At 47.7% G+C, this 24,602-nt stretch overlaps 1 protein-coding gene across 1 annotated transcript; it reads right to left on the reverse strand.

Annotated features, from left to right (window-relative positions):
- Positions 1-91: 91 nt before the first annotated feature.
- On the reverse strand, positions 92-23,178 carry dnm3b (dynamin 3b). Its single transcript, XM_076020770.1, has 21 exons — positions 22,831-23,178; positions 22,097-22,427; positions 19,797-19,870; positions 19,512-19,661; positions 19,041-19,244; positions 17,475-17,573; positions 16,612-16,772; positions 16,171-16,313; positions 15,910-16,045; positions 15,333-15,400; positions 14,323-14,461; positions 14,143-14,229; positions 12,735-12,805; positions 12,531-12,585; positions 10,883-10,996; positions 6,274-6,383; positions 5,281-5,395; positions 4,187-4,351; positions 3,863-4,086; positions 3,599-3,772; positions 92-1,891 (listed from the first exon to the last, which is right to left on the reverse strand). The coding sequence occupies exons 2-21, from the start codon at positions 22,255-22,257 to the stop codon at positions 1,849-1,851; spliced, it is 2,493 nt and encodes an 830-aa protein (XP_075876885.1). The 5' UTR covers positions 22,258-22,427; positions 22,831-23,178; the 3' UTR covers positions 92-1,848.
- Between the last annotated feature and the right edge of the window lie 1,424 nt (positions 23,179-24,602).

The raw sequence follows: 24,602 nt of genomic DNA on the forward strand, positions 1-24,602 counted from the left end.
TGTAACTAACAAAAGAGGAAATTGCTTGAAACCCTTATCTGCGTGGTGAGTTGATGAGATCAACAATGAAGACCCCATCAACAAAATGAGAGACATTTTTGAGGAAGAAGTTTATTGAGGAGCAATACAGAGACACAGAAAATAACAACTGATGCAGTTTTCCCAGCGTAACATTACTCTCTGCTAAACCACATCACTTCAGTACAGCAGGAGCCATTCAAGTTGTTGGGTTTTTTCTTTAATCCTCTTTCTGATTCACTCTACATTTAGCTTTGGCAATAGAGAATTGTAATCCATGCCAGTAAGGCAGTCTAAATAAGGGAGCCTGTAGTGAATAGAGAGACACAGAACGATTAAAGCGCTAGGATCCTTGATGAGGTCTTTATAGTCCACAGGTATGGTTATCTCCTTATCAATGCCTATATACAACAGAACACAGTTTAGGCCCACATACACAATAACAAACTGACAGAGAAGCACTTGAACATTGATGACAGCGCCTTAAGCTCTGACACAGACACTGACTGACAGGCTGCCTCCGATTGGTGTGTGTGTGTGTGTGTGTGTGTGTGTGTGTGCGTGTGTGTGTGTGTTGTCAGAGAAATTCCAGGATGCACACAGGCGAGGGAAAGGATTGCATGTTGTTTCAAACCTGAGAAAAAGGCTAAATGGAAACGCGGAAATGCAACATTCGTTTTCATTTCAAGTTGGAACTTGGTCTTTACCGTCGCATCATTTTGTTGTTGTTGTTCAAGTGGCAAGTTCCGAGACCCAGGGGTCAGCATCTGGACCAGAGCTTAAGGCTGCGAGGGTCACAAACTGGACCATTGATACAGCACAGGTGGACACCTATGACAAGGTATATGCATTATTGAGACTGTTTCCAGACAGAGATAATATCGACAGTGCTCCTCAGCTTTTGCTAGGTATGTGTATGTGTGTGTTATGGTTGCTGCTGCTGCTACTACAACAACACGGGAACAACTCACAAAAGTCCAACACTGAATGAAACCCCCCCGCTAGCGCCCCCTGCAGGAAGAAGGGCTTGTCTTTTTGGTGGAATTCATCCTGTGACTGCCTCAAACGATGAAAAAAACAAACACAACTGAACCGGCAACAAACGTGCAGACAGACGCCACATGCACGCGTATCCTCACGCACCCGCACATACACATGAAACTGATCGCACGCAGAACGAAAACCACCCGTACGCACGCGCACACACTAAGATGCAACCTCTGTTCCTAAGAGAACGTTAAGCTGATAATTAATACTGAGATGTACAATAAATTAATGATATAATACTAAATCAAACTCGGCCTACTGTACATATAGGCAGATTAGTCCCTCGACGAGTACGCGTACACACACAACCCACGCCGCACACGCACACTGTACAGGCACACGCGCGCACACACACAATCCCATGCAATAAAAGCAGCTCATGTGCCATGCTGCATTATGAATGAGTAGGGCAGTACGACTGCTGGGCATATTTTATCATGTAGAAGCAGCGAGTGCAGGTAAAGTGTCTGCGAGTGGGGGCAGGGTGAGGTGAGGGTGGGCGTGGCCTGGGTGGCGGAGAGGGCGGGGGGTGGCGGGGAGGGTCAATACTGGGTAGTGGAACCGCTAAAGCGAAAACCTGGACCACGGGCGAGCAACAAGCGCACGTACACATACACCACAAGACAAGTACCATACTGTACATAGATATATGGACATCGTCACCTGGTGGGAGATAGGAGTGGAGGTGGTGGGGGGTCAAAGGTTGGGGTTGCACCAAGGAGAGGGAAAGAGTGAAGAGGATGGGGGGAGGTAATGAAGGTGTGAGCAGCCCCAGTTGAATCCTTAAGGTGGGGCTTGTCTTGTAGGGGAGGGCGGTGGTCGCCGGCTTGGGTGCAGAAGGAGCAGCGGCAGGGCGGAGAAATCACAGGACGGAGGAGGAGAGACGACAGAGAAGAGATTAGTCTGCTGTCGGCCTTAGTAGGAGTAGTACACTGTTACAGTCGAGAAAGGAATGCAAACAATAAACCACTTCTGGCTCACGTGTACATGTGTATTTCTTCTAAGAGTTGTTTTTTCTCTATTACTGTTTGTCCTTTCTTGCTTTCTTGTTGTAATTCAGAATTACTTTCTTTTTGCATTTGAAAACAATGTTTAGAAGTAAACTTTTTCTCTCGTTTTCTTTTTCTCCTCCCGCCCAAATTTTCCTTCTGCTTGCATGTGACTAGTGGCTGACAATTACCAGGTGTGTACCTGCCCTTAATCTATTGCTGTGTCTCAATTCAGGGTCTGCCCCCTTCAGACCAAGTGTCCTCCGTCTGAAGGAAGCGTTCTTCGAGTACCCAGCCTAGAAGGACGGACCAAACCCGGCCTCCCCGGATACACAAGTACGCGAAGGATAGTAGCGGTGTATCCTTGGAATCGGCTAAAACGAGTGCGTATTTCCGAGTACGCATTTTGAGCGTCCTAAGGACCCTTGGGAATTGGGACAAGCCTTCGCGCAGTGCTATGACGCAACTTCCTTCCAAAATGCGTACTTCAAGGATGCAGACCCTGAATTGAGACACAGCATATATCTACCAGCCCTGTTGCCACCTCACAGTGTGACTTGACAAAGGCCGAGACAGGCCGAAACCTCGTAGGATAAAATAATTGCATTTGGAGTGGAGTGTGTGGTGGTTTTCTCTTTTTTTTTCTTTTTCTCTTTCTTTCTTTCTTTCTTCTGGACCAAACAGACTTTTATGCCACTTAAAATAGATCCATTTCTTTCTATTGAAAGAAATAGGACCCAGTAAAGCAGTGTGACTTGTGCTGTGTCTCAATTCAGGGTCTGCCCCCTTCAGGCCAAGTGTCCTCCATCTGAAGGAAGCGTTCTTCGAGGACCCAGCCTAGAAGGACGGACCAAACCCCGCCTCCCCGGTCACCACTCGGGACGGTCTAGCCTTCGGCGTATTTCCTCGTTTCGTCACCGCCGTTCCCTCCGGCTGGCCAACCCCGGAAGTGACGTTTTTATAGTATCAAGCTAACCATTGGTTCACCATCTAACGATGCCGTTGGAGGATCAAATAAGTAAAATCCTACGTTAGAAACTGGATACTTTACGTGAAACTTCAATATTTAGATTTATATGTCGTGTCTTTGCCAGTACATGCCGCTAATTTCAGCTGACTTCCCAGCATCCCACGATGCTTTGCAGCAGCACGCAAAGCACCATGGGATACCTAAGTGCGCAAAGGATAGTGCGGTGTATCCTTGGAATCGGCTAAAACTAGTGCGTATTTCCGAGGGCGCATTTTGAGCGTCCTAAGCACCCTCGGGAATTGGGACAATTCTTCGCGCAGTGCTATGACGCAACTTTCTTTCAAAATGCGTACTTCAAGGATGCAGAACCTGAATTGAGACACAGCATTGGTGTGAAGCAGCCCCCTCTTATTTTGGTTTGGTGCCGCTGATGATGCCTAGTGAATGAAGATGAGATCTTTTTTTTTTCAATACCAGTCAGCGTGCAAACTGCAAACTGCAGGCCAAAATAATGTGTTTTTAAAAACTACTCATGTGTGCACGTGGACGTGGCCTGAGCTCATGCCCTGGTTACCTGGGAATGCTGGGAGGGGCCCTATTAGGGCGGCTGGGAGCCTGAGGGCTGTCAGCGCTGTTATTGAAGGGCCCGAGGGGTCCTGGGCGGTTGGGAGGTGGAGGGGCCCCTCGAGGAGCTGGACGCTGGCCTGAAGACATCCTTCTAGGAGCGGTGGGACTGGACGGTGGGGACCTGCGGGAAGACCAGGATCCGACGGCCTCAGAGTGACACAGTCGGCACGCACGCGCTCAAGTTAAGCAGGCAGAATGCCTTCTGTCTCACCTGCGGCCTCCCATCCACGAGGTGTCGACGGGTGGAGGCATGGGGGTGGTGATGGTGGAGGTGGAGATGTCGCCGATGATGGCCAGAGCCTCCTTCAGGGCCTGGTGGGTCCTCAGCACCTCGTCCCTCCTCTGCGCCTGCTCCTGGGACTCGTCCATCAGGGCGTTCTGGTCGCCTGCAGAGTACAGCTGGGCCAGCAGCTCCGCGTTGATGAACTCTTTCACCTAGTGGCAGGAGGAGGTAATACAGCACCATCGGCTTCAACGTGGGTTGTTGGGGGTTTTTTTTTAGTTTGTTTGTTTGCTGTCGTTTTTTTCGTCTTACGTTGCCGATCATGAGGTGCATAATGGTCTTGGGCATGAGGTCCCGGATACACTTGTTGACGATGGCCATGTAGGAGTCCACCAGGTTGCGGATGGTCTCCACTTTACGCTCCAGCTGAGGGTCCATGGAGAAGTTGTCTGAAGTGGTGGTCGTCTCACTCTCCACCTGGACAGGAGTGGAGATAAAGTAAACAAAACTTAATTAAAGCGTCATCAGTCAGAAACTAAATCTAATTTATATATATATTCCATAAAGGTAAAATATTATTTGATTATAATTAGAATCATTTTCTGATTTTTATTTTTCATCCTGGACAGATCTGCCATTATATTCTGGCATTATATGCCAGAAAACAGTTTATTTAGCCCTCTGCTTACAGCCTCCTGCCACAATGCTCAAAATGAGCTACCTGTTAAAAGTAGTGCTTTGTTGGGGCTTCCACAGCTTTAAGACAGGACAAAATGTTGTGTCAGAGTAAAGAACCAAAACCTGCCTGGGAGAGCCATTAGTGCCCTTTGTGACATCACAATTCCCAGAGCTGTGTGTCTATGTAAAGGTTGGATCTCTGCCAATTTTGGGAAGTTTATTTACAGGTTAGAGAAAGATTAGTGCAAGGACATTATGATAAAATGATTTTTTTTTCTTCTTGCATTATTTGGATCTTCCAAAAATGCAACAAAAAAAACTAAAAAAGTAAATGTAACGCATCAACAGTTGAGGCTAAAATGAATCACAGCTGCCCATTTACTAATAGTGAGTGAAAAATCGTAACTGGTGTTAGTGTCACCCGACATTGGAGTTGTTTCAGTGCCCTCTGTGACATCACAAAGGGTTGCTTTCCATGTTTGTTTGCCTGTTTTGATGCACACTATCTGAAAAGTGGACTTTTTTTCTCATTTGTTTGTAGTTTATTGAAGGGCAGGAAGGCGGTTGCTGTGTTTGCGATGTCAATTTTGATTTATATAAATGTATATTATTTGGATACACAAATACAACATTTATTTATCTGAATGTGTGAGAGCAAGTTGTTTCAAAATTTGAGAGAGCATGAAAAATTTGCGGCGACTGTATCCGGACCGACTGTGTTTACTGACCGTGGTGGTCTTCTCAGGATAGACCCCCGCACGCAGGAGAGACGACTTCCAGCTGTCCACGTCGTCCTGAGAGTCGCAGGCCAACTCCAGGGTGCGATTATCCTTGTACACATTCCTGCCGGCGCAGACGCGGGACAACGTTACGTTCACACAAGTTCACGAGAGCGGCTGATAATTCATAGCGTCAGCCATCCAAATAAACAAGCAGAGCGCATTTCATGGAACGGGCTGATTAAAACTAATCCAAACACGCTTTGGAATCCTGCTTCCTATACACAATGCTCTCCCATTGTTAGCGACCCGAGTGGAAGGAGAGACATAAACGCTGACATCTGGAAGTATTGACGGGATTAGCTTATGTGCCTCTTTCCATGTGGGATATTTCATTGTTTAACTTCTATTTTTTATCATTTGTTCCCAGTTCCCAAGATGTCCTTCAAGTGGATGAAAGAAGAAAAAAGGAGGAAAAGAAAAAAAACCAAACTGAATTACCATAAAACTTTTTTTTACAGCACGTTCTTGAACGATGACTGCATGCTTCGGCCTGATAGAAAACAACAAGCGACCGAGTCTCTTTGACCTGTTTATCTAATAAGTGATTTATTGCGAGAGGTCCGACGACGGTTTTTAAAGCAGACACTGACGCTTTATATTGAAGCGTTTCCGAGCCCTTTTAATACCAACCCTTAATCACCTGCTAATAATTTACCTGTTTAACCTTTTACACAGGCTGCAAACAGATGTTTGGTTTGTTTTCCCAATAACACGGAAAACATTCTACCAGCACGCATGCTAAGAAAAAGTTATTGAATAACGAAAAGGAAGTGTCAAGTTTCTGTTCATTGGTATTAGTTTCAACCACAGTGGCTGAAACAGGCCTGGATGCATTGAATGCAGTGCATGATGACCGTCTTCACTTAAATCTGGAGCTGCAAAATTGGGGGTGGGGGGTGGGGGGGGGGTAAAGGAGAATGAGGAGTTCTCCTGGCTAACCTCGACTCCGTGTTGAAGATACAGAATATGTGCTTGCTGGACATGAAGCTTTTCTCCACATCGCGAACCTTCAGGTTGTCCAGTGGGAGCATGTACTTCTTCTCCTTCTCCTGCGGATGAGGAAAACAGAAGGTATGGATCATGAGCACTCTCCGTCTCACTCACCCTTCCTCTCTGACTATTGCAAATGTCCGCCTTTGAGATTTTTCACATTTGATTTGACCCAACTTGCGCGACCGCCGACCAAAAATCAAAAAGTCCGCCATCAAAAATCCCACGAGGCAGAATAATTATTATTTTTACAAAGGGAGAGACGGCGGTTGAAACGAATGAGAGTGTGGGTGACAGCAGGGAGGAGGAATGGGGGGAGAGAGCAGGATTGGAGGCAGAGGGGGAGGTGCGGGCGGAGGGGTTACGGGGAGGAGGTGGGGGGCGCTGAGGAGTAAAGCAGAAACAGGGGAAAAGGAAAAGCACATGTGGAAGACATTACGGCGCGGGTCAGGACACCGCCGTTCTTCACGGCGCGTTTTGTTAAGCGGGGCCAGTCGCTGGAGGCCCAGTAAACTGAGGACGGCGACATGTGCCAGCGTCCAGGGTTTGAAAAGACCGGAGACAACTTTGAGCAGAGGCCCAACAACAGCTGGGCCCGGCCCGGCCTGGCCCGGCGCTGACCGCCCGCTCTCCACGCTGGCCTCCATCTCTCCCTCTGTCTCGACGCCTCTATCCCTCCCCCTCGATATTTTCTCAATATTTTTCCTCTCCATACCAGAGGGGCCCACTTCCTGCCTGATTTTTTTCCCTTTTTTTAAAAAAAAAAAAAGAAGGAGGGAAGGAGAGAAGGAGAGAGAGAGGCAGAGAGATTAAATGACAGCCTGGCGTTAAAACTCAACATCTGGTAGTGCTTAGCAGCACACAGAGCGCCGGGGGAAGGAGGGAGAAGTTGAAGAGACGGCGGGCGAGAGGAGGAGCGACGGCGGCCTGAGAAGAAAAAGCGGCGCACGGGGTTGAAAAAAAAATCAAACAACAAAACCAAAAAAAAATATATATATATATATTTTTTTTAAAAAAAGCGGATTTGCAGAAAAGATTTGCAGGACATCCGGACGCTCCGGCTCTGGCTTCACCAAAGCGGCAGCAGGTAAGAGTTGAGCTGAGGAGGAGGGGGGGGGTGGAGGTCTGGGGGTCTCGGCTGCATTTCCCTAGGGGTCACCGCAGCCCAAATATGGTCACACGTGTCCCCTCCCTCTTCCTCTCCTTTTTCTCACTCACTCACTCACTTGCTCCCCCCCTTCTCTCTCCGTCTCTGGCGTTCCCTCTTTTTTTTTTTTGCAATATCCCCTCCCTGAACGCCCTGAGCAGCCAGAATGTCCCAGTCGTCTGAGCGAATGTGCCACGTCAAGGCTGGATACTCTTCATGGCCGGCGTGACCGAGATGGAGCGAGCGGCGGAGGGGGGACGCCGGACGCCCACCTAAAACAAATAAACCCCCCGGCCAAAGGCGGCCCTGCGCGGACCGGGAGAATCGGCGGTTCTGTTACGTTTTTTTTTTTTTTTTTTTCACATTTTTGTTTTTTGTTTTCGTTTTTTTTGCTTTGTTTTTTGATGACAGGATCCCCGGCTGCCAAAATGGAGATGGAGGCAAAGGGAGGGCGCAGCAGAGAGCGGAGGCGGAGGCAGAGACGGCGGCGGCAGCAGCAGCGGCGAGCGTCTGAGATGGCAGGGGGGGAGAAAAACAGCGCACAAAGGCCTGGCTCGTAACTCCGACTCCGTCCACCCAGTGTTCAGACTACCTGTTCATTGTCATACTGGTGTACAGTAGTCTGCACATTGGTTAGACTGGGAACGGACCCTCGTCTGTCACTCTGTGTCTTTCTGTGTCACTGTGGCTCTGTGCGTGTGCACGCGCGCGCGTGCGTGCGTGTGTGCGTGTGTGTTATTTCTTTGTGTGTGTGTGTGTGTGTGTGTGTGTGTGTGTGTGTGTGTGCCTGTGTGCCATTTTTGTTTTTGCTGTTTTTAATTTTGCATCAGTCCCCTTCCCTCCTCGCCGTCCGCTGTGTTTTAATCCACACCACAACTGTTTGCATCTGTATTGTTGGATCCTGAGTGCACTCTAACACCACTGCCACTTCCCTCTCCTCATTTGTTTTTTTTTATGGAATAAACGTACACCATCACCAGTCCTCAATTAACACAAACTAATTGATTTGACTTGCTTGCTCTGACGACAGAAGGAAGCCGAGCCGCGGGTTGTGTGTCTGTGTGTGTGTGCGTGCGTGTGGGGTGGGAGGTAAAAAAAAAAAAAAAAAAGTCTTGAGATCCAAAGGGCAGAACTCCCATAGCAGTGAGCTCACATAATTTATAGCATGAATGAGTGAGTGAGTCTGCAGGCTGCTCGGCCTGGCACTGGGATGAAGATGTGGTCCAGTGGAAGGGGGAGGAGCTAGTGTGGCTGCAAAGCATCTGACACAGGCCGAGGGAGCAAAGGGGAAGCCAATCCATCAAGAGAAGTTTGAAAATTGCAGCCGGACACCTCTAGCGAAGTGAATTCAGCGGGTGGCCAGCCCGGGGTACTCAGATAAAAGGGACGCAGCTGTGCAGGAGGGAGCTGCAGCGCAAAAACTCTGGTCAGAAATAAGTTTTGCAGACAGTGTGAGATGGAAAAAAAAATGCAGAGAGTCTCTGAACAAGCAGAATGTTTGAAAGGGTTTGTTTGTACGGTTGGTTTTTGAGGAGACGTGCACAGATTATACAGGGACAAAAGAGTGGCTGAGGTGAGAGCCGAGGGTAAAAAAAAAAAACAGAAAACGCTTGAATGGTGGGGGTCTCTCACTGCTGAAACACTGTGAGGTTGATGTTGGGATTTGAAAAAAAAAAAAAAATAACTTGTGATTTTCCTGCCAAGAATGCGAGCAGTTCCAAAGCAACTGCCAACCACACCAAGAGAGGGAGGAGGGCGTGTGTGTGTGTGTGTGTGTGTGTGTGTGTGCGCGCGCGCTTAGTGCGTGCGCCACTAAAGAAAGTTCACGGAGTGTACAACAGAAATATACGAGGCGAGACCGCACAGTCTATAATTTCCGATATTACCACACTAACGTATCAAATGACAATCTGGAGTTCCAAGGCTGAGAGTTCTGAGCCCCAGTGCCGTTTCAGGACCTAAATATATATTTATACATTTCTGGGTGTCTGCGAGTGAACACTTGGTTTCAGACTGGGACGCATCCAAGTTCAGGGAAGAAGAGGCAAACGCCCGAGAACCAGGTGGGGAGAGAATAGAGAACTCAGGGGGACAAAAGGACCAAAGTGTTGTGGAACTGGTCGCAAATCGTTGCTTTTAATAGGACAACGTTGCAACCAAGGCTGGGAGAGTCACTTTTATCCCTTCGAATTCTGTTTTTGGCACATCTCTCCTGGAGTTGTGCTCGGCCAGCTGGCTAAAAAGAGCAAACAAAAGATCCAACAGCAGCAGCAGCAGCAGACTGGCTGAAGGAGTTGCAGTGTGTCTGCCTATCTACACTTGCTGTGCAGAATATCCTGCAACCTGTACAGCAGGCACAGACAGGCAGATAGACGTCAATCAGCCCGGCAAAGTGAAAACGCCAGCAGGATCGACCGCACGCTCCTGAGTGTCACTGCTGACTGACTTTGTCATGAAGGATCAATGTTGTTGGTGTCATTGAGACAATGCTGTTATAAATGTGGCTGCCTTTCTTTCACATATTTTTGTCTTTTGACCTTTGCAATACTGACGTACACACTTCTACATTTAGCAGGTCGAGGATGAAATAAAAAGTCAAAAGAATCATTTTCTCCTTTGTCTCCTTGTGGAAAAATCTCTGTATTTAAGGTGCTACACAACTGCTTTTTGGTACTTTGTTGTGCAATGCATGCTAAGCATTTATTTAGGGTGAACTCAATTTAAAAAAAAAAAAAAAAAAAAACATGCCACAACCACAAACCTAATCAATAGCAGCGTACTCATCATCCAGAACTCTGGAACAATCAGCTAAAACACACCAATGATGAGCAAAGATAAAGAACAGCTTCTAATTATTGTAATTACTATTATTTTTCTGCCTGCTCTGGGTTTACAACAGGAAGTCCAAATAGGAACTACAAGTTCTTACCACAAAACCTCAAACGGCCGCCTCCTTTAAGGCCATCATGGAAAGGAACAAGCCCAAGAAGGAGTTGAGAATAAATGCCCATCTTAATAACTTCTGTCACTTACTAAAAAATGCCTCCTGAGTAATCAGTGGTGTCAGACAGGTGGCGCTGTTAATGGTTCGTGTTGTTACTTTTTTTTAACACACACATAAAGGATATTGCTGACGGTCTTTGACACATTATGGCCTCTTTACAGAATGTCTGTATCTTTCATCATCATTGTTGCTGCTGCGCTTTTTCTTTATCAATACGCGCCGTTGTGCATTCAGTTTATCTTATGTGTTAAGCATGGTTTATGAAAAGGACTGCAGTTGGAAATCAGCAGTGTGTTGAATCTGGGGCGGATTTGGGAGAACAACTAACGGCAGCGATCTTCAACTCAATAAGGTGAAGAAAACACCCAGGGTTCCCCAGAGGGCAGCGAGCGAGAGGAGCAGCTCACCTCGTCGTCTTTGAACCAGGAGAGGCTCTCGGCGGTCAGCACGAACCAGTACTCCTTGGCTCCTCCCTTCATGATGCTGATGTTGTTGATAGTCAGCCAGCCTTTGCGGATGACCTGGAGGAGAGGAGAGGTCGGAAGGTCACGAGCAGCAAAGACGTCCAATCACCTCGAGGTGATTTGGCGACGGGTGCGGGACGTCGATGCGTGATGGTCCATCAATCGGTGGGTGGGCGGGTGGGTGGGGGAGGGGTTGTGATTTCGGGTTTGTTGTTGTGCGTCGGTGCGCTCTCATTCCACAAGCAGAGGCCTGCGATAGCTTGTTAGGCGGCGGCAGTGTTAAGTGCATCAAGCGCGTAGTAAAAGCACAAACGAGTGTCATCTGTGTTGGGTGTATTAGCACCGCAAGCCTCCGGGGGGCACCGTGCCGAGTGATTATTAGGTTAGATTACTGTCAGTCTTGCACCGCCTAAGACTCACTAAGGAGGTTACACAAATCTTTACAAAGCCTTTCTCTCATGGAGACTAATTGCGGGGCTGCATTGTGCCAGCGTCCGCGGCAAGGCACTCGGAAATAAAAGAGAAGAAACAAAAGAAGTGCGTTGTTGTTTTTTTGACTTCCAGATGCAGAATGATTGATATTTTCTCCAGCAGTGGCATCTCCTTGCAGTCTGGGTGGACCTTGGGTGGGTGAGGAGTATGTGTGTGTTTGTGTGTGTGTGTTAGAGAGTAAATGGTTAGATAGTAAACTCTTACAATCAAGCCTGAAGCGGGAGGAGAGGAGGCCTGCAACAGGAAGGAATGTGGCCGGGATTTAGAATCCCTGCAGCACAAAAGCACGGCAACTTTTCCTAAAGCGACACCAAGAAAGTGCCGCAGCCAGTTGGACAGTTTTGTTTAAAAACCGTCGGACTGGCAAATGAGAAAACAAGAAGCGTTTTTTTTTTTTTCTTGCTTTCTTCTTTTTTCTTTTTTTGCAGACGTACTGCAAAGCACCACACAATGGTCAGATGCGTTACTGCAGGCAAGAAAAGAATGACTTCATAAACCCCGAAAAGAAACCAAAAAACAAACAAACCCACAATGAGCCATACTCACCAACAGACGCCCATAAGAGGGCAGCTGAGATTCTCACTAAGGGATGGGGATGAAATGCAAAGAAGTGGCACCTTGATGACACAGGAGGGGTTCAAACAAAAGGAAATGTCTCAACAACACCAGCGATGACGGTGGCAAAAAAACCAAAAATAATAATAATAATAATAATAATAATAATAATAATAATAATATAATACGAACCCAATGTGTTTAACTGAGATTTCAAAAAAATCCAAACCAACAAAAAGCATCGTGCAGAACTGGTGTCCAACAAAACACAGCATGCATAGTAGCTACACCCTTCCGACAAATTGACTAAAGAAAAATCATAAGGGTAAAAAGAAGCACAACTTAAATGTTTCACATGGAAGAAATAAAAAAAAAATCAGTGCAGTGCAGGAAGATTTTTGAAACGGAAGAATTGTTTTTTTCTTCTGTTTCAGCCTCTCTGGTGCCTGCAGTCGCCGCCCTGCTGCAGCGACGCCGTGCAGCCCGGCCTCCACCTGGCCCCCCACTGGTTTTGTGTGACAGACAGGACTGGACAAATGCGTACCTGGTTCCCTGCTGAACTCTGGCTCTTGTTGGTCTGGCTGCTCCTCTGCTGCGCGCTGCGGCGCAGGAACGGCGGTAAGCGGCGGACAGGGAAAAAAGAAACAGCCACTGGTGAGCGAGGCAGCGTTTGTTCTTTGTAGGTCAAAGACGGTTTTGCATGTATTATTCACCACGGTTAGAGCGGCGCCGCCAAAGGAGCACTTACTTAGCAAAGCCAATGAAGTCTTCGTGGTTAGTGTTGATGTAGGAGAGCTGGATGTCTATCAGCAGCAGAACCTGCAACACACAGAAATCAGCAGCATCAGTGAGCGCAGCCGTTAACAAAATGGTCCGTGATAATCATAATACGACCGTGATGGACTCAGTAATTTTAAAATTAGCTAAACTAGAGAAAGACGCAGATCACTATTACCGGTTAGCTGACTGCACAGGATTAAAAAAGAAAGAAAAATTTACTATTTTGGACGAACAGTTCTACTTTTAAAAGTCCAGAAATGAATCCGAATTGATAAACCCAGTAAGCAGTGAGTGCTAAAGATGAAGAAGTGACTTCTCACTAAATCTATAGCAATTCACTCAATTTTGAATATGTCTTCCAAAACAAAATCTAAAGGTGATTGTTGTGGCCTGAGCCACCGGGTGGATTTATCCCGTCACTCCAACCGTGCCGTGTCATTCTAGTTTATTTCCGGCGGTTCGCCAGAGTGACGCAGCTGCAGCGGGGCTGTCGAAGACGGCCGACGCCTCCGGACACGCACGCCTCAGACTTTGGGTCTGTGACATGGCCTTGCGTAGGAACAATGGCTGTGATAATGGCTACGCTACTGACTAGGCTAGCCAGGATGCTAACGGAAGCTAGGATGACCATACTTTCATTACTGAAAACCAGGACACTTGGCTCACAAGGCTCACAACGAGATACTCCAGTGATACTCAGTTTGCTCAGAGATTTCAATAATTTTTAAAGTATGAATCCTCTGTAAGGACAGAAAATAGCTTTTTTTATTAATTATTTTTTTTATAAAATGGCAGAACGCCCAGGACAGGATGTCCTTTGAAAAGAGAACATATTCGGTCACCCCGCCGTGGACCTGATTCTCAACTAAACAGGAGCAACCGCTTGATTGACTTGAAACATTTGTGACCTTGTGCAACAAGTGTGAAATGAATGCAGAAATCTCCCCGTTATTATTATGGAAATCATGCAGTGACGTGACAACCGTGCTGGTTGTCGATGCCATGGAGACTCCCAGCCAGAGAAGGCAAAGAAACGTAATGATACAGCAGTTCTGCTTTTGCTTTTGCTGTAAATGTCGACCCTGGAGAGCATTAGGAGTGTTGACTATGCTGGTAGTGCAAAAATAAAAATAAAAATATGAGTCACCAACCTCAGCCATTAGATCTCTGTGGGTGGCAGCCATCTGAGGCTCCATTTGATTTTTTACGAAAGGCAATTTTCTTTCCTTCATCAACATGCAACAACATAGTGCATGTTGATTTTTCAATAAATTCCAGATATATTTTTACTTCCTCGTACTGCTGCAGCGCACTCATGCGCGTGTGTATGTATGAATGTATCTCGGAAACACAAGCGCCTGAAAGGGTGGTGGTACCTGGTCCTTGGCTCGATTCTCTCTGTCGCGTATGTGAGAAGTCACGATCCTCTCGGTCTCTTCGCGCAGCATGGGGAAGATCTCCAACTGCAAAGCGGCCGCAAAGACACATTTCTCTCAGAATTTTATTCCTGAATTCAACTTTTCTGCAACAACGCTCAGACTCCACGGCGGGGTTACCTTGGTGGAGCACTGGCGCACAGTGTTGATCAGCTCCTGGATGACCATGTCCACACACTTGACGCAGGGCTGCTTCAGTTTGATGATCTGCTTCTTCACGATAGCCTCGAACGCCATGTCGGGGGTGAAAAGTCCAGTCCTGCAAAGAGAAGAAGAAGAAAAAACTGGGGTGGCGAAAAGTGTGTTTTTCCACTTTAAACGCTGCTTTTTATACGGATTCTGCTTCCCCCAGAACAAACTGTGGCCCTGGTGCTGTCATCTTGTTTTATGGCGACACTGATCGTAGCCAAGTTCAAATTCCTTGCTATTAAAGAACATGAAAAAAGCTCTTTACTGGCTCAGGCCCTGCTGTTGGTGCTGTGGTTGGTTCAGAGTGAAATGCATCAAGCTTTTCTTTGCTTGGGTGGCAATTTTCATTTCTTGCCTTTTTTTCATGGAGGGGGTCGGAGTGGCTGACCGCAATGAGTCAATATAGCAACACAGGCAGCAACACAGAGCCTCGGCTAAAATTTCTAAAAAATAAAAAGGTAAGAAATACAACGGCCCGCTCGTAAATCCACACAGATGTGTTATTTTGGGGACCTTTGCAAAACAACTTCTCACATCTGTTAGTTTTTTTTATTCCTTGTTGTGACGAGTGCCTCTCTTGAAATGCTGAAGAATTGTTGTTTTTTTTTTCCTACTTCATTCATCCTAAAGAGAGATTGGACGTGGCCCTGGAATGTCTGCTTGAAGCCAAAGGTCGAGGGTGACGGGGGCAGACGAAGCAGCTGCTCTTTAGGTTGGGGGTGTTAGTTCTCCTGGCCTTGTCTACAGCGCCACAGCCTGGGAATGTTGTGTAATCATCATTAGGATGATTAGCACGAGAGGTGGTCTTACAAAAACCCACGGGGAATGAAATCCAAATGAACCAGAGAAAACTGGGAAAGTTAAACACCAGCGGGCTCGAGTGAGAAGCGAGTTGGGTTGTTTTCTTGTGCAACTCCTCAGCCGTCGTCACTCAGGCTCACCTGATACCATGGATGTTCTTGATGGCGTAACTGATCTCCCGACGCATTTCTTTATCGTCGCACTCCATCTGAGGGAGCCGGGGAGGAGGGAGGCCGGAGGAAAGAAGCAGAGTGGAGAAACGGGTGAGATTTGGAAGATTTGAGAAGCTTTCGAGTCTAAAAGGAGACGATGCTCAAAGGGAATATAAGAGAGAGTGTTTAATTATAGAGTCTGTACAGTAACAGGAGCAGAAAAACAACTTGGTGTTTTAATCTTGATCCTTGATCTGAAAATGGCTACAGAAATCTTAATGCATCCTTTGCACAACATAGCATTAGCATTTGCAGGGTAGCATTGCAGTTCTCCTGCTAAAACTCTTGAATTGCAGGTCCTTGCACATGTTGCAGACATAAGTGTGTTGTCACTAACACGGGGTGAGGTAGAGGTGCACTTTGTGACATCACAAGGGGCAGATTTCTAAACATGTTTAGATTTATTTGAGGGTTGCTGCAATGGGGTTGACATGATGACCCTGTTCATTTAAAAGTTGAGATTGAGCAAGTGAAGGGGTTTCCTCTCCCTGTGTGTGTAGATCACCTTGACCAGCTCGAAGGGGAAGCGCTCGTGAAAGATGCGGTTGATTTTGGCTCCACCGGACAGCTCCACCGTGTCCACCTGGTCCCCCGAGCCCTCAATCCTCTTCTCAAAGTCCACCGAGAACTGCTGCACCATTCTGGAGGCACAGCGAGAAACATGAACAAACATGATTATTTAAAAAAAAAATTATTATTTTTTTTAAAACAGTGAGCAGACGCAGCACAGATGCAGCCTGCGGTGGGAAAAGCGGCAGGCACTGACTGCAGCAGCTGCTTGGTCTTGCGGGACGGGTCATCGGGCCGGTATCCCCGGTATTCCTCGGCTTCCTTGTCCAGAGCCAACAGCTGGGACTGCAGCTTGCTGCGGAAAGCTGGCAGCGTGTCCCGGATGTGGTTGGTCAGTTGCTGTGAGGAGGAGAAGCCGGGCAGAAGAAGACAGAGAGAGAGGGAGAGAGAGAGAAGGAGAGGAACAAATCACGATTACACGGACGCATCAACGAGCAGATTGAGCTCTGGCATCCCGTCAGAGCCGAGATGTTTCGCCACGGAGCGAGGGGGGAAAATGAGACACTCCAATCTGGGCTGGAATTATGAATTATTGGGAGCTGAAGCGTAAAGGCCTCGCCCACGCCGCTGCACCATATTAATCATGTAAAGTGCACAGGGAAGGCGGGGGTGTGAGGGTGGGGGTTTATGAGGTCACCTCGTTCAGCACTTTCTGCAGGCGCGGGGTGCCCATCTTATCGGCCATGTGCCTGTAGCTCGGGTGAGACAGGAAGAACTTCCGCTCGGCCTCCAGCGCCGCCTTGATGTCTTTCCTCCCGTCGATGTCCTTCTGGCTGCGGTTCACTACACCGATGTAACCTGGTGGGGAGGGAGGGGTGTGTGTTAGAACCACAGCAGGATAGTGTGAGAGGACGTGAGAGAGGGAATAATGCCAAGCTTGAGAGGAAATAGAGGAGGGAGCTTTGCATTTGTTCATCAGTGACTTGTGGGGGGGTTTAATCCATTACAAGATTGATCTAGAAAAGAGTGTCAGTGTCTGAAAGTTGAACAAACTATTTTATTACTAGTTTAGATTTTCTGATAAATTTTTGATTTTTATTCCATTAAATGTAGCATATTTTTGGACTTGTAAGAGTTGAAGAATTGTACTTTTTTTTATCCTGAGTTCCAATGAAACCATCTTGATATATATTGGATGATCCAAAAAAAATTAAAAAAATACAGAATTCCAGAATGGAATGGCCTCTGTTTACAGCCACTGTCATTTTTTTAGCCATTCTTTATCGTTGAAACTGCGACTTGGCGTCTGGAACGGAACAGTGGGCGGAGCCGATACCTGGCAAGGTGTGGTCACTAAAATGGAAGACGTATATGTGCCCTTCATGATATCACAATGGGCCAGTGTCCGCAACTGTGTGCCTTCAGAGAAGCAAACGCACCGCAGCAATAGAAGTAAAGAGTTAACGAGGCGCTGATGCCAACTTGGCGATAGCGGGACATCGGGGGGCAACAGGAGGAGAGAAGACATCAGCAGTGAAGGGACGGTGAGGAAACACGAACCTCTTCGCAGCGGCAGCAGTTTGTTCTCCAGGACATCTCGAGCGTCTGTGCCTTCGTCCATCAGGTCCAGCTTGGTGATGACTCCGATGGTCCTCAGACCTACAGCAGGACCGAGGACAGAACATGTCAGGAACTTGTACGGCACTGTTGTTTATACCAGCTGTCACTGTTCTCCATTAGCCTTTTAATGCTCTTGATCTTAATTGAATTCAGTTTCCAACACATCACCGTCTCTTTCCCAGCATCGTATCTCCTGTTTTTCCACCTCACTTCCTCGCGCTGACATCACTCATCCCTCCCACAGCGTTATTTTATCCAGATCCTCCATTCGCTCGCAGTCTCTTCACTTCCTGAAGGTTAAACTCTTCACCAAATTAATTATATTCTCCTCCTTCTTCACCGTTTATCTTTAGCTCCATTTTTGTTGCCTCTCTTGGGTTCTTTTTTCACCCTTGTTTTTCCTTTCAGATCAACTTGTTTTCTTCCTGCTCGGTCATTTATTATCCTCTGAGGCTGCTTTCTGTCGCCTGATTTTCTCCACCACTCAGACCCTCATTTCTAAAAATAAGCGGAACGCCGGCTGATCAGTCCCCGCGGTGAGATCGTGTTTCCATGTTCACACAGTTCAATGGGAAAAGCAGGAACAGCCCTTTTTATTTCACCAGATGAGAAAACATTCCTCTTCATCCCTGACTAAAGCTCGATGCTGAAACCCACCGGAGCATTGTTTAGAAGGCCCACATTGACAATAGAGACATTATAAGCTGGCAAAGAGTCCTGGGTGCCATCATGCTATTTTTTATCCCTGTCAGAAAGGAAGGCCACGTTCAGACTGCCAGCCAAAATCAGATTTTTAGCCGGATGGCTCTTTTGTAGTCTAAACAGTCACAAATGACATGAAATCTGATTTTTGCAAAACGGATTGACCACCTTCGGGAGGTAGTTTCAAATCGCGTTTAGACAGATGCGTCTCAGTCTTAACAGCTCCAAACACACCGATGGGTTTTGACTGTCCGTGACATCACTCTACGTAACGCAAGACCCAACTAGAGGCCCGACTAGAGAGCGCCATTGGAGGTGAGGAGCTGTAACGTAATGGAGCAGACAGAAGAAGCAGAAAACAGCAGCCTGGACAGAGGAGGAAACTCATTGGCTCATCAGTCTGTAGGGCGATGGCTCCATTCAAGCCAAGCTCCAGGGAATGTATCGCAACAAGTCCATTTAGTTTTTGCCGTTGTCGCAGTTATATGACATCACACACTACACGTGCTGGACGACGCCTCCGCTCCAACGCCGTTGCTACAGCAACCTGTCAGATGGGTCAACAATGTGGCCCAGTCTGAACAGAGCCAGATCCCATTGGGACACTCGCTAAAAACAGTGTGGACAGCCAGCCCTAAAAATCAGATTCAACAAGGAAACTGATTTGAATCAGATTCACCTGCAGTCTGAACGCAGCCAGAGTCACCCTTCCTAGATCCTGGCTTTTGGAGTGGTTATTCACTCTGGTCACTTAACCTTGCCTCAGGTTAAACGGAGGGTCAGCTGTGTGTGCTTGCTGCTCACCCTGCGGGTCCACGTCCTTGGACAACTTGAGAGCGTCAGAGTTGGCCAGGTCGGTGTTGGCGGGAGTGACGGCCAGGATCAGGCAGCTCTCCCTGCTGATGAACTGCATGATCATGTCCCGGATCTGCTGCTCGATGTCGGCCGGCTGGTCGCCCACGGGAACCTTGGTGATCCCCGGGAGGTCGATGAGAGTCAGGTTCAGTACTGCAGCCATGGGAAAGCAAGGGGCGTTGTGAGATAAACAACATCAAGGTGGTTTTGAGTAAATCAGGCTGACATTTGTGTTCAACCAGCTATAAGAATGATTCATCCTTCTCAGTGGCTGAGAAGCGGCTGATTTTAATATGATTAATCTCATCAGCCGGGTATGAAGATTCAACCTAAGTCTTGGCTGAATTGGTTTAGCTTGCCAGGACTCAGGTTGCTTTCTGAGATGTCACAGCTTTCAGACACAATGCGAAGGCACCTCACCGTGAGGGGAGAAAACCCGCAGGTTGATGGGGACGGGTGATATTCCCTTGTTGGCTCCGGTGACTCGATCCGTCTCCGCCTCGATCTCCTGGCGCACCTCGTCAAAGTCTGTGAACTTCTTGCCTTTGCAGTGCAGAAACTCCGCCCACTCTGAGAGGGGTTAAACGCATGGTGTTTGAGAAACGCACAAGACTTGAATCAAAGCTTCTGTATGACAGCAAAACGATTCGAGCGCGGGCGGTTTTGAATCTGAGGACGTGGTTGTGTAAATACACGTGAACTCACCTGCAGTGGAGCTGATGAGCTGCAGCACCAGGGGCCTACGGGTGACGATCCCAGAGCCACGTGGCAGAAAGTCCCTGAGAGATGAGACAACACGCCGTGTTAAACAGAGCAGATACACTGAGACGCATTTAAGGTCTGTTACACTAATTTTTCCTGGATTCGGTGGAGCAGCCTCACAGAACTCAGCCACGAGCACCCAGAGACATAAAGAAAACTGCCCAGTTAGCCCTCTGTTTACAGCCTCCCGCTGTAACCAACGCATTAGCCCTTTCACATGTTTGGAAGGTGACAAGAGGAAGGCAGCCTCAAAGAGCAAAGTCAACAGCTGGCTGTGGGTTTTGTCACTAACATGGCGGAGGTATCAGTGGGGCATTGGTGCCCTTTGTGACATCACAACAGGCTGAAGCAGTATGACGAGTGATGGATGAATGGACTTCTTTGATTTGTACATGGCTACTTGCTGCAGGTTAGTCAATGATGTGATGAAGGTCTAGCACACTGAACTGTGCACGGTACATTAGGTGGCACACACACTATAGTGAACAAATTACAACCTTTTTACTCAAATGTATAAAAAAATATATATATTTATTGGTTTAAGTTTTGCTTTGCATGGTCCTCTTTTGCAACCCTTAAAATTATGGGGTAAATTTCAGCCAATATGGGCCCTTTAAATTTGACGTCAGGGCTTTTTTTCCCCTTTGCATTTGAATTATTGAAGGTCACATGATTTAATCCCGGTTTGAGGGCTGAATGTCGATACTCCCTTTTGCCACAAGCCGGTTCAATAAATTATAAGTGGAGCAGTGGCCATTTTGAAATGCTGCACCTTTTAGCCACTGCTGCCATGGTTGTTGCTGCTGCTGCCGCTGCAGCAAAGTGCTCCGACAGTCCAGGACAATCTGACTCGATATACAGTCAAATTGAGGGGCTGCGCTGCTGACAAGGACACTCCGAGTTAAAAGTGATGACCTCACCACCTCTAAAGGGTTGACGACTGTTCATCACATGGCAGCCTCGGCCCCTGCGCCGGAGGTCTGCTCACACAAACTTCATCAACACATATCGACCTGCGGAACTCCCTCAAGTGGGCTGAGTTAGAACAAGGAGCAGCAGAGAGCTCGTCCACTGGACGCTGCGTGGAACGAGTTCAGGACAGATGGAGCGTTATGCAGCATCACACCTCGAGACAACGGGACAAAGTCGATGCGTCCATCTGGATGGACGCGTGTTAAAACCGAACGCTTCCTTCACGACTGAAGAGGAAGTGACGGTGGGCTCTTCGTACGTGTCGGTTTTTAAAGTGGGGATTTAGCGTTGCACTTCCAATATGTTGTGAGGCAGATTAAAAGGGAAAACAGGTCAACACGGAAGCAGCAGTGGTCTGCTTGTTCTGACCTTCGGTCATCACAACAGCCGGAACTCCACACACACTCTCTCTTTGTCAACATGAATCACAGCGACATCTCGCAGTGACCTTCCCCGTTCTCACCTCTTTAACTCCATCATGCACAGACACGCTTTCAGACCAGGCTGAAAATAACTTAGATTTTTTCTTTTTTTTTACATTTAAATGTTGTGATTAATTTATTGATTAGAGGACAACATCCCAATAAAAGCTGTCAGTCGATGGCGCTAGAGTGTTTCCCAAATGTGACAAAGGATTTTTGTTCATAATGTGGATCCACTTTTGATCAGGATTAATTTCATTACCAGGATTAGATGTCAGCTGAGTCACATTTTGGCAGACAAAAGACATGAAATTACATTTTCTAAGTAGGAAAAAAGAGATATAATGAAAGCAGAATAGCTCTCTTAACGGGAGCCTCTACTGATGTGCACGCATTGTGTTTTTGATTTTTTAATGTCTTCTTTGGCCTCTTCAGTTTTCCCAGCACCGCTCATGACATTCTCATTTTTAAAGGACGTGGGTGCCTAGAAACTGAACAGCCATATTTCCAGGTCTGCACTGGAGAGTCACTGCAGCCTGAGCTGATTGGGCCAAAATTCCCACAGGTGCTACTGTGACCCAAATCCATCCTCACTCCAGAGTCAGTGGCCAACGGATAAAAATAAATACCCTCCTCACCCCACACCCCAACACAGAGCCATAGATATATGGCTGATGTGTGTGTGACGATCACACACACACGCACGTTATGATCTCTGTCAACAACAGCAGCTCAATAATCGCCGCACGTTTGAACTCCTGCGCACAGATTTCCCCTAAGGCCTCTTATGTCACCCTGGAGGTTAGCGGGGGAAAGGGATTATCCTATTTGCGTGGTGGTCATTTTTACCTGCCAACGAAGTTCTCCAGCACGGAGCTCTTGCCGGCGCTCTGGCCGCCCACCACGGCGATCTGCGGCAGGTCCAGGTTGCAGGCCTGGCCGATGGCGCTGAAGGCATCCTGCAGACTGTTGACCAGCGGGATCAGGTCCTCCATGCCGCGGTTTCCCATGGTGCCTTCGGACGGAGGAACTCTGGATCAGCGAGAGGGAGGGCGGGCGGGCTCGGTGAATGGACGAGTGGCTTGATGCACGGAGGCTTTTGCTGCTATATTCGTGCTCGGTGATGTAGTGAAGTCATCTAGCCGCGCACTGCCCCCGAGCCAAGCGCGGGTCGCAGCGACTGTTGGGGGAGAAGAGAGGAGGGGGACGGAGGGGGAGGTGGGTGAGCATACAGGGACAGACAATTGCGCAGTTGCTTACCACCACAACCTCCCCTCCCTCACGCACAATATCCCGCACGGCCGCGGAGCCTGGACGCTTTCAAGGGCATCCGAGCCTCCGCGGGGCCGGCGACTAACGCAGCGGACGCCATTAATCATGCGCACGTACGTGCTTATATACGTATATTTAAAAAAAAAAAAAAAAAAAAACATTTAAAAAAACAAAACAAAAACAAAAACAAAAAAAAAACCTCGACACGTTGCAGATGATTTGCTCACAAAGCGTGCAATCACGCGGCCACTGTGCGCTTAACGCATGGCTGTGATGACGCTACCGGACTGCTATTGTTTGAGACCCCTTACCCCGCCTCAGTATCCGCGACGGTCGCTGTCCAAGTGCTGAAACGACGTGCAGATCAAGGCAGCAAAGACGAGCGACGAAGACCCCGCACGGTTACACAAGCGCCACCTGCTACACTGGAGGAGGTGGGGGAGGCGGAAGAGGAAGAGGAGGAGGAGGAGGAGGAGGAGGAGGAGGAGGAGGACGACGGTTCTCAGAATCCCCTGCGCTCCCCTGCGGACATCGTTCCGGGTGGTCCAAACGTCACTGCTCTCTCATGCCCAACCCGAGACGCGAGATGACAGATTAATCATTATTTTTTTTCCTCCCCCCTCTCTCTATATATTCCCCTCCGCCGCTGCTCGCCCTCTCCTTCGGTGTAATTCGTCCGAGCTCGCTGCGCCTTTGGCTCCCTCTTGCGCACGTCAGGACGAGCCGGTGGACCAATGGGAGCCTCGCGAAAGCAGAGGAACGCGGCGCGCCATTGGCCCGCCAGGTGCATGTTTGGCCTAACCCGAGCCCGCCCCCTGTTTACATCCGTGCTATTTCTTTTCTTTCTGTCTTTCTTTTTTTTCTTCCCCCTTCGTGAGTCATGCGGCACGGCTGCGCATCGGCAGAGGTTTGGACGCTTTCTTATAGGATGGCCGCAGTAGGAGCAGCTGTCGTAAATCACATCATCGCGCAAAGACGGACATGCCTTTGCAGAAGAAAGATCATCAACAGGGGGGGGAAACATTCATATTAAACACACGGGATGACAGTCGAGGTCTGAGTGGATAGGATGTGCTGAAACCGGACGGGCACATTACAGCGCCAGATTGTCACAGCAGGACCAGGCTGGTGGAGGCGCTCAAGCGGAAACGACGCTGCCATTATGCTTCAACTCCTTCGAGGGCAACCTTGGAGTCCCACGCCGAGGATGGCAACCATCCAATAGAAATATAATCTCACCAGCGGAGTTGATTTGAGTTTATTATTACTATATAATGATAATAATAATAATAATAATAATAATAATAATAATAATAATAATAATAATAATAATAATCCTTCTACAACAGGTTTTGAGCACCGCAGATCTTTTGCCGTGCTTTGTAAACCGCAGTCCAATGTGTTTGCTCTTCTCCTGATGGTCAGGGCAGGCCTCCAGAGATGGATCTGCTAGTCTCCGTAGTATGAGGACTGGCCACCAGATGGCAGCGTCGACTAATTGGGGCTGTGCTTCAGTTCCTCTGACAAAAAAGTGGATATCCCAAAAACAAACCACCACCACCAACAACAACAACAACAACAACAACAACACATCTTAATCTTCACATTGAAATCCAATGTCTTAGAGGACCCAGGTTAAATCAGCAAACAAAAGACATCACTAGTTGAAAATTGCACCCTTCAAAAAATAATCCAAAACCAAGTAAATACAAATTCAACAAGCTCACTTCTTACTAGACTAAAAATTGCATTAAAATGTGTGCACAAAATCTGGGGAGCAACAGTAGTTGACAGCTAAGATGGTCTACTGAAGATGCAGCCTCTTGAATAGGTTCTGTATAGCTTAAAGAAAAAAAATGTAATTCCAGTGGAGCAGACTGTGGTGTGGTCTTCCTAAACTCCACCTCTGCGACCCTCACCTGACAGCCACAGGATGTGTGAACAGCAGTATCCAATGACATCAACATCAATCCGACCTCCCTGAGTCGTCCTTCTTCGGAGATCCTGTTTCCTGCTTGCCTGAACACTTAAATATATACAGCCGGGCCCATTTTTAGACACTCGACTGGACTCGACTGGTCAC

This window comes from Nelusetta ayraudi, unplaced genomic scaffold (assembly GCF_046127955.1).
Source record: "Nelusetta ayraudi isolate G7.1 ecotype Tasmania unplaced genomic scaffold, CSIRO-AGI_Nayr_v1 ptg000011l, whole genome shotgun sequence".
NCBI lineage: Eukaryota > Metazoa > Chordata > Actinopteri > Tetraodontiformes > Monacanthidae > Nelusetta > Nelusetta ayraudi.